Source organism: Nannospalax galili, unplaced genomic scaffold (genome assembly GCF_000622305.1).
Source record: "Nannospalax galili isolate Female #2095 unplaced genomic scaffold, S.galili_v1.0 scaffold527, whole genome shotgun sequence".
Lineage (NCBI taxonomy): Eukaryota > Metazoa > Chordata > Mammalia > Rodentia > Spalacidae > Nannospalax > Nannospalax galili.
In genome coordinates this window covers 395,389-404,330 of record NW_008355476.1, presented here as the reverse complement: position 1 = coordinate 404,330, position 8,942 = coordinate 395,389, and the positions used below count along the sequence as shown (strand labels likewise).

At 42.4% G+C, this 8,942-nt stretch overlaps 1 protein-coding gene across 1 annotated transcript; it reads right to left on the bottom strand.

Moving 5' to 3' along the window:
- Positions 1-401: 401 nt before the first annotated feature.
- On the bottom strand, positions 402-8,942 carry Tprkb (TP53RK binding protein; the record flags this gene model as incomplete). Its single annotated transcript, XM_017803112.2, has 5 exons — positions 8,820-8,942; positions 4,591-4,717; positions 3,902-4,061; positions 2,827-2,949; positions 402-590 (listed from the first exon to the last, which is right to left on the bottom strand). Coding segments are annotated over exons 3-5 (453 nt in total), but the record flags the coding sequence as incomplete, so codon positions are not given.

Below are 8,942 nucleotides of genomic sequence, written 5' to 3'. Positions count from 1 at the left end.
AAAGATTGATTTATTTTTTAGGTCATGAGTATTTTGCCTGCATGTAAGTGCACCACATGCAAGTCTGGTGCTTGTGGAGGACAGAAGAGGGTGCCAGACCCCTTAGATCTAGAGTTCTAGAAGGTTGTTAGCTGCCATGTGAGTGCTGGGAAGTGAAACCTGGGTCCTCTGCAAGAACAGCCAGTGCTCTCAACCACTAAGGCATATCTCCAGGCCCCCTCTACTCTTAAAATGTGGATTATGGGCATGGTGGCTCATGCCTTTAATTCCAGAACTCAGGAGGCAGAGGCAGGCAGATCTCTGTGAGTTCAAGGCCAGCCTGGTCTACATAGTGAGTTCCAGGCCAGCTGAGGCTGCAGGGAGCTCCTGTCTCAAAAAGACCAAAAAAAAAAAAAAAAATGTGGGTTACAAACCTTTTTGACTTCTGAGGTATTTGTTATTTCAGGAAGAACTGCTAGCGGAACCTGATGACCGTCCACTTGTGATATCAGGTGTTCCTGATTTATTTGTTTCTCTCCTTCTTCAATGTAAGCAATCAGAACTGAAGTGTTATTTGCTGAGATACCGAATTTTTTCAAAGCCTCTGAAATCTGTGAAAAACAAAAGACAACGAGCAGTGTTCTCTGTCTGGATCATCTCCTTACATGCCTACTTGCTACTCAGGCTGCCTGCCTTTCACAAAGTACTTTTCCCCATCCACAATCCCTTTCCAACATCTACTGTCTTTAAAATACTCCCTGCATACAGCTGCACCTTGTTCCTGTGGAATCAGGTCGACTTCTTAGCTGTGTACAAAACACTGGGCCTCTGTCCCCAGGTGCCCTTCCAGGCCCTGCTCCTGTTTTCTGGCTAGTCTGGGATCCTGCTGTGTTTATTCTGCTCTGCAGGTGCTTACACGTGGTCTGGCTTCTGGTCACCCTCTCCCCTGGCTTGGCTTCTGAATGCATGCACCAGAGTCCAGCACAAAGGCTGCTCCTCACTGCACTCCTTTCTTTAGAATGGCTTTCTCACCATTTCCCTACATCAGAATTCATATTTAGTCATTTATCTTAGGGAAGCTTAAATTTTGTCTTATTCAGCTGCCTTCCTAAGAACATATGTGCTTCTTTTACCCCTAAAATTGTAACCTGAATAGGCACTGCATCTTCAATTATCTAATCATGTGAGCCAGGCATGGAGGCGCACACCTTTAATCCCTGGTCTACATAGCAAGTTCCAGGCCAGTTGAGGCTACAGAGAAACCTTGTCTCAAAAAGATGAAAAAAAAAAAGAAATAATAATTATGTGGTAAATTTTAGTTGGAGTAATAGGGAATTGTTACCATGCTAACTGCATTTTATAGACTTGGCAATCACGTGTATTTTAATTCATATCACAGGCTTCTATTTCTTTCATGTATTAGTACCTGATCACTATAACAATAATACTGAAACATCATCAGTAGAGTTCAGTCATCTTTTTCATGTGTTACACACAGAATTGTAACCAGCTTAGTAACTTTCATTAAGAAAGCATCCTTGGGACTGGAGAGATGGCTCAGCGGTTAAGAACACTGGTTGTTCTTGCAGAAGACCTGGGTTCGCATCCCAGCACCCACATGGCAGCTAACAACTGTCGGTAACTCCAGTTCCAGGGGATCCGACAGCTTCTTCTGTCCTCCGAGGGCCTTTCACGACACGGGTGCACTTACCTACATGCAGGCAATATACTCATACACATAAAATAAAAATAATAAATAAAATATTTTTAAAAAAAGAGAAAGAAAAGCATCCTTGGGCTGGGGAGATGTGTACAGCACTTGCCATACAAGTACAAGGACCTGAGTTAAAAACCCTAAAAACCACGTAAATCTAGGCCCAGTATAAGTGTCTGTAATGCCAGTGCTTCTACCATAAGAAAGGAGGTTGAAGATAGCCCAGTGTACACAGTGGCAGACAACAAAGAGTCTATCTAAAACAATGAAGAAGGCAAGGACCAACACCCAAGGCCATCCTCTGATCTCCACAAGCATTTCCTGGCACCCTTGCACCCATATCACACATATGAATAAATGCACACATGCATACAGGCATAATACACACACATACACACACACACACTAATAAAAGTAAAAGGAATGCATTCCTATGAGAATTTAAAACCCCAATTTTCCTACGCTCTGGGTGAGAAGGTATCAAGGACTCTACTAGGCCCCAGCAAGTTCCCAGTACTGAGTGTTACAAAGACACTCATCCCACCCTGCTCAAGGAGTTTACAGGGAGAGTGATGCAGAACATACCTATACTTCATGCTTTATAATTTGGGTTTGTTTCTGCCAATTTTTTTTTTAATATGTATGAGTGTATTGCCTGCATGTATGTGAGTGCACTCATGTTGTGCAATGCCGCGGAGATCAGAAGAGGGCTTCAGATTCCCCTGGAACTGGAGTTAAGGATGGTTATGTAGCCGCCATGTGGGTGCTGGGAATTGAACCCAGGTCCTCTGCAAGAGGAGTCAGCGCTCTTAACTGCTGAGCCATCTCTCCAGCCCCTTCTGCCAGTTTCTTAAGCAAAAATGCTCAAGGGAGCATCTTTATTGAACATAGTAAGGGCAGATACTATTAGTTTTACTTAATTTAAACTTTTACTGATTGGGAAACGTATTACCACAGCTAATTTGTCTAATAAGAGGTGGTGATAACCCTCAACTTTGTCCAGTTCTGTCTTCACAACTGTTTTGGCTTATTACTAAAACAGCTTGCAGGAACCTAGCCCCGAAGGTCACCTTGGGAAACACATGCCATGATGACATGGCCAACAGACAGAAAGTCAGTTGGTTCCACATTACATTATTATTTGGAGAAAGGTTGAAGATAATTTCAGCAGACAGAGTTCTCGTCTTCATTTTTCCCAGTTTGTGGAGATGAACGGCTTTGTTTGCTGCCACAAGTATCTGAAATGGGTCAACAATCTAACAAAGAGAATAAAATTAGAATTTTAAAGCTGTGAGATTCTTGAGGGTTAACATGAGATAAGCCATATTTTAAATTTTAGCTATATATATTTTTTAATATTCCAACTACTCCATGAAATCAATGTTATTCACACATAATAGATGAGATAACTTAGGAAAAGAATTGTCTGGGTTTTAATCCCAGCTCTGCTGCTTACCACGTGGAGAATCTAGGCAAATTGCTTAATCTGACAGAGGAAGAAATTAGCAGTACTCATCTCCTAGGATTAAGGTAGGACATATAAAGTGCTTAGAACAATGCTAGACACCTAACACACACTATGTAAGGATGCCTGAGACTTCCTCAGTCATAGTAAGTGGCAGAGCTAGGGTTAAGTTCTGTAACATGATGTCCAAGTATGTACCCTTAGGTGCTTTGCCATGACTCCTTCACACATGTCATCTTGTTTAGACTCTGACTTCACAGACAAGCAGGAGACCCAGATATCTGCCAAACCACAAAGGTGGTCATAGTTAGGCCTTAGGCCTTCCCTATACTCTGCCCCTATCCAAAGGTATAGCACTTTATATTCCATTGACTGGTTTTTAAAAAATAATCATTTTTTATTTTATGTGTATGTGTGTATTGTCTGCATGTATGTAAGTGCACTCATGTTGTATTATGCCTGCAGAGGTCAGAAGAGGGTGTTGGAGTTACAGGTGACTGTGAGCTGCCATGTGGGTGCAGAAATTGAACCCAAGTCTTCTGCAAGAGTAGCCAGTGCTCTTAACCACTGAGCCATCTCTCCAGCCCCCTACTGACTGTTTTAAATATAAGGGAGCCAAGTATGACTTGGGCAAGTACTTTTTACCTGAATGTGACAGAATTTTAGGCTACATCCCATTTTGAAATGTTAACATGTTCTTAAATGCCTAGCATGGTCCATTCATTCTCGTACTTTGTACTTACCACAGTAGGATTTAACAGTGAACCATCGACAGATCCTTCCATGGCCCTTTTTCTCAAGTCACCAGCATTTTTTACATCTTTAAATAACAGAAGGGTCACTTTGCATTCAGGAAATAGGTCCAGCTGCTGTGATAACTGCATTTCCTAGATAATGAGGACTCTTCTGGACAAAACAAAAGATCAATAGCTTTTTTAAAATATAAAAGTTAAGGTTATCTCTTTTTCTATTTCCATCTACCCTGTTTCTCCTCTCTCTCTCTCTCTCTCTCTCTCTCTCTCTCTCCAGTCTCACTGTCCTAGAACTCACTATGTACCTCCATCCTCCTGCCCCTACCTGCCAAGTACTAGAATTACATGTGTAAACACACCCAGCTATAACTGACTTTTTTTAATTATTTAAAAAAATATTTTTTAATATTTTAATTATTTTTTATGTGTATGAGTGTACTGCCCGCATGTATGAAAATGCACCCATGTCATGCAATGTCTACGGAAGTCAGAAGGCATCAAATTCCCCTAGAACTGGAGTTACAGATGGTTGTTACCTGCCATATGGGTGCTTGGAACCAAACCCATGTCCTCTCTAAGAGCGGCCAGTGCTCTTAACCACTGAGCCATTTTTCCAGTACCAACTGTGGAGCTTTTAAAAGGCTCATGTGGTTAAAGAGATGAGTGATTAAAGCACTTGCCTGCAGCTAGTCCAGGCTAATTCTCCAGCCTCGTTAGTTGTTCTGAGATTTGGAGATCAAGAGCTCCAGATCAGTGGTGAAAACTGGATGCTTGGAGCTCTGATAAAGCACACAAGGTTCAAGTAGGCTTTTGGAGAGAAAATTAAGATGACCATTAATGACAGGCCCTTTGATCAATCATTACGCATAAGGATAATATAGATATGTTGGTTTTATCAAGAAAAGTGGAAAAATAGCATACATAGTGAAAAATCTATTCTGCTGACAGCGTTCTCACTGAACACGTATGAAATCATTGGAGACTTGCAAACATCCTGTCAACATCTGGGACTGTAGTTACCATTATAATCATGCTTGCTTTTATCTTTGAACATATTATTATGCATTATGAAAATTCCAATAAATCATACTAGTCCCGAGGCTCAGAAGCCACACACACATAAACATAGCTAAATGTCGTTTCTTTGGCAACTTCTGCATCATGCACATGAAGCTTTCCCCTGGGAGCCACGGGCATGTGCTACAAGAGGATCTTTCAATTTTTCCCCATGGCTGAAATTTTATTATTTTTTTTTTTTCTTCCTCTTTAAAGGTTTCACTATGTAGCCCCAGCTGGCCTTGATCTGGCTATGTAGGCTATGGCCTACATGGAGATCCCCCTGCCTCTGCCCCTCAAGTCCTGGGATTAAAGGAGTGAACCACCATGCTAGGCTTGGAATCTTATTCTTTTTAAAATTATTTTATTTATTTATTAGGTGTATGAGTGTATTGCCTGCATTTATTTAAGGCATCTGTGTCGTGCAATGCCTGTGGAGGTCAGAAGTAGGCATCAGATCCCTGGAACCAGAGTTACAGATGGTTGTTAGCTACTATGTGGGTGCTGGAATTTGAAGCTGGGTCCTCTGCAAGGGCAGCCAATGCTCTTAACCACTGAGTCAACTCTCTAGCCCCAGAATCTTATTCTTGATCAGATATCAGATTTCAGGATAGTTGTAACCTTATCTTGCTTTTCAGATATAAAACCTTGAAAAGACTTAGTGACTTTCCTAGAATATTTCTCTACTGGAAACTTGATGCTTTTATACACCATTGTGAGCAGGATGACTGATGTAGGTTTAGCCATGTATGGAACCAGTCACTTTCCTCCAGGTAAGCCATAGTATTGTTCATATTACTTTAGTACTATGGTATATTTGCATTTTTAATACACTATCACAGTAGGTTTAGGGTAATTGCCTTTGATAGTTGTTTTTGAAAGATTTTTTTTAATGCATATGCATGTGTGTCTTGGTGAGTTTATGTCACATATGTACAGGAGCCTACAGAGGCCAGAAGAGGGCATCAGATCTGGAACTGGAGTTTCATGCAGTTGGGAGTTGCTATGTGGGTGCTGGGAACTGGACCTGGGGTCCTCTGAAAGAGCAGTAGCACTGTTAACCACTGATCTATCTCTCCAGCCCCAACAGTGGCTTTTTAAGTTCTCTCAGTATACATGTGTAAATGCCAAAAATACCAATTAAACAACACAAGCTCATTCTGTATAAGCATATATACTATACATAGATTCCAAGAGCTTGTCATGGTTGTCATTAAATTTTAACTACCTTCACTTAATATGCTTCAACTGTCATCTTAACTGTCAATAACATCTAGAATAAAAGCCAAAATATGGTTATTGCTGCCATTTAAAAACCTGAAATGCTAGTTTTGTATTAAACTGAATAGTACATTAGCCCAGAAGAGCTTAATGGAACTTACTGAGCATAGCTGGTTAGTTTTGCTTTGAGAGTGTCTAGTCATTAGATAATGGAAACTACTTCCAAAACTTGCTCTATTGATTTTTATAAAGCAAATTGCTACCCATTTAATGTAAAAATTCTTAAACAAAATAAACTTTGGACTCTATTTAATTCATAGATTAAATAAAATTTTGATATTTGAATTCTAGCATGTTGCCTAGCTACTCTGGGACCATCTTATGATGTTTTTCTCATTATTCTAATTTTTTCCATTTTGTGACTCTTCCCTGCGAATAAAAATGACACTAACACTTTATCCTAGTTTTCATCTTCTTGGTTTATGCTTACCCTATTTCATCCCATATTACCCTATTAAATGTGCATAAATAAAGTCAAATTCTCATCTTAAAAAAGTTCAAGGTCACCCTCAACTATGTGTTCCAGTTCCAGGCCAGCTGGGGCTACATGAGTCCCTCTCTCAAAGAACAAAACAAAATAAAACACCCCAAAAAGAAAATATGCCAAAAATTATCTGCTTTCCTAGAATTGTGCCTAGGAATTTTTTGTTATGAAAAAAAATTATAAAGTGTCCTGGCATGCTCAATCTTTAGTTGCCTCGCATGACTGATTAAAAAGGAATACGGTTAAGAGCACTACTGCTCTAGCAGAGGACCAGGTTCAGTTCCCAGCACCCACATGGTAGCTAACAACCATCTATAACTCAAGCTTTAGGGAATCCATTGCCCTCTTCTGCCCTCCAATATGCGTGCACTTAGATATACGGAGGCAAAACACTCATACATATAAACAAATTTTTAAAGGATATAGTAAGATATAGTATGTTCTGTCATGTGAAAATATGCACAGAAAAAGAAATACATGTAGGAAACATATCAAAATGCAGTCATCCTGAGTAATGAGATTAGGTGATTTTTAGTGTTCTCTTAATAAAGTACTTTGTTGCGTATGTTCTGACCTTTCTTAAATATTTTATTATTTTTATTTTATGTGTATGAGTGTATTGCCTGCATGTAGGTAAGTGCACCCATGTCGTGCAATGCCTGCAGAGGGCAGAAGAAGCTATCAGATCCCCTGGAACTGGAGTTATGGACAGTTGTTAGCTACCATGTGAGTGCTGGGATTTGAACCCAGGTCTTCTGCAAGAACCAGTGTTCTTAACTGCTGAGCCATCTCTCCAGCCCCTCTGACCTTTCTATAGTGAACAAAACCTAAGTATTTACAATCAGGAAGGAAAACTACACTTTGTGGGGTGGGGGGTTGTTTTGTTTTTTTGTTTTTTGGTTTTTTTTTTTTTGTCTTTTTGAGACAGGGTCTCCCTGTAGCCCCAGCTGTCCTGGAACTCACTGTGTAGACCAGGCTGGCCTTGAACTCACAGAGATCCCCTGCCTCTGCCTCCTGAGTGCTGGGATTAAAGGCAAGCGCCACCACGTCCAGCATCATTTTGTGTTTTTTAACACTACAGAAAAAGAACACTTAGCCTCAGAATAGTTTGTTCTTTTTTTTAGTGGAATCCATTCACTTAGGTCAGCAACTTTAGAATCATCAGTGAATACTGATCTGCTTTCTGGTTTGTGAAATTCATGCTGAAATTCAGTTTCCATCATGAGATATTAAAGAGACCAGGTGGGGCCTTCAGAAGGTGACTTTGCACCCATAAATTCATTAATCTACTCATTGGATTTTCAAATGAATAGCTAATCTCCTCAGCGATTCTAGTTTTGCTAGTTTCCTAACCTGATCCCTGTCTCTAGCCAATGTAGACCCTAGTTAGACAAAATAAAACATTCTTAAAAATACCTCATTCCCTGTGGCCATTACCAACAGAAGCTGGTCAGAGGCAGATACTCTCTAATCCACATCCCATACCTGCGTCTTCACTTTTTACCTCCTAATTACCTCGATTCACCCCTCCCCGCCTCCTGCCCCGATGGTTACTGCCACCCTGCCCTCCTGCCCTAACCTACCCCGATGGTCACAGGGAGACCTGGTGCTGAAGCCCTAACTTTACAGCGGGATGCCCCAGATCTACCGCCTGGGCCCTGCCTGACTCCTCTCCCGCAGGGGTGGCCTTCCCGCGACTTCACTTCCCTAAGCTTTGCAACAGGAGTTCCCTGTGCTCAGAGCTTCCAGGCTCGGTCTCCCTTCCGCGGAAGCCACCCGCCAGGGGAGAGCCGGCGCAGCTCTCGGACCTGCCTCCTCAGAGCCGAGGGCACCGGCCCCAACCCGCGTCGGTCCGGCTGGGCAGTCTGCACCGGACTCCTCTGGCCACAGGCACGCAGCCCCGCCTGCAGAGGCGCCCCCTGCGCCGGCCGCCGCGCCCTCCCCAGGAAGCTGCCCACCGCCCCCACCCACAGGTTCCCCCGCAGAGGGAGCCAAACATAGGCCGACGAAACCGCGCGCAACACGCACAGAAATATTAACGCGGCGGTCGGGGCTTCGCTCGTACCCGGCCCGACAGGCGGAACTCACCTTACAGTCCTTGTCCGTCCCGAAAGGTCGTCCCTGGGAAACAAATTCCTCCATTTCCGGAAGTGCCCAGTCCCCGCCCAGGTAGACCGTGCGCACGCCTTGCCGGATTCCGGTGGTCATGCG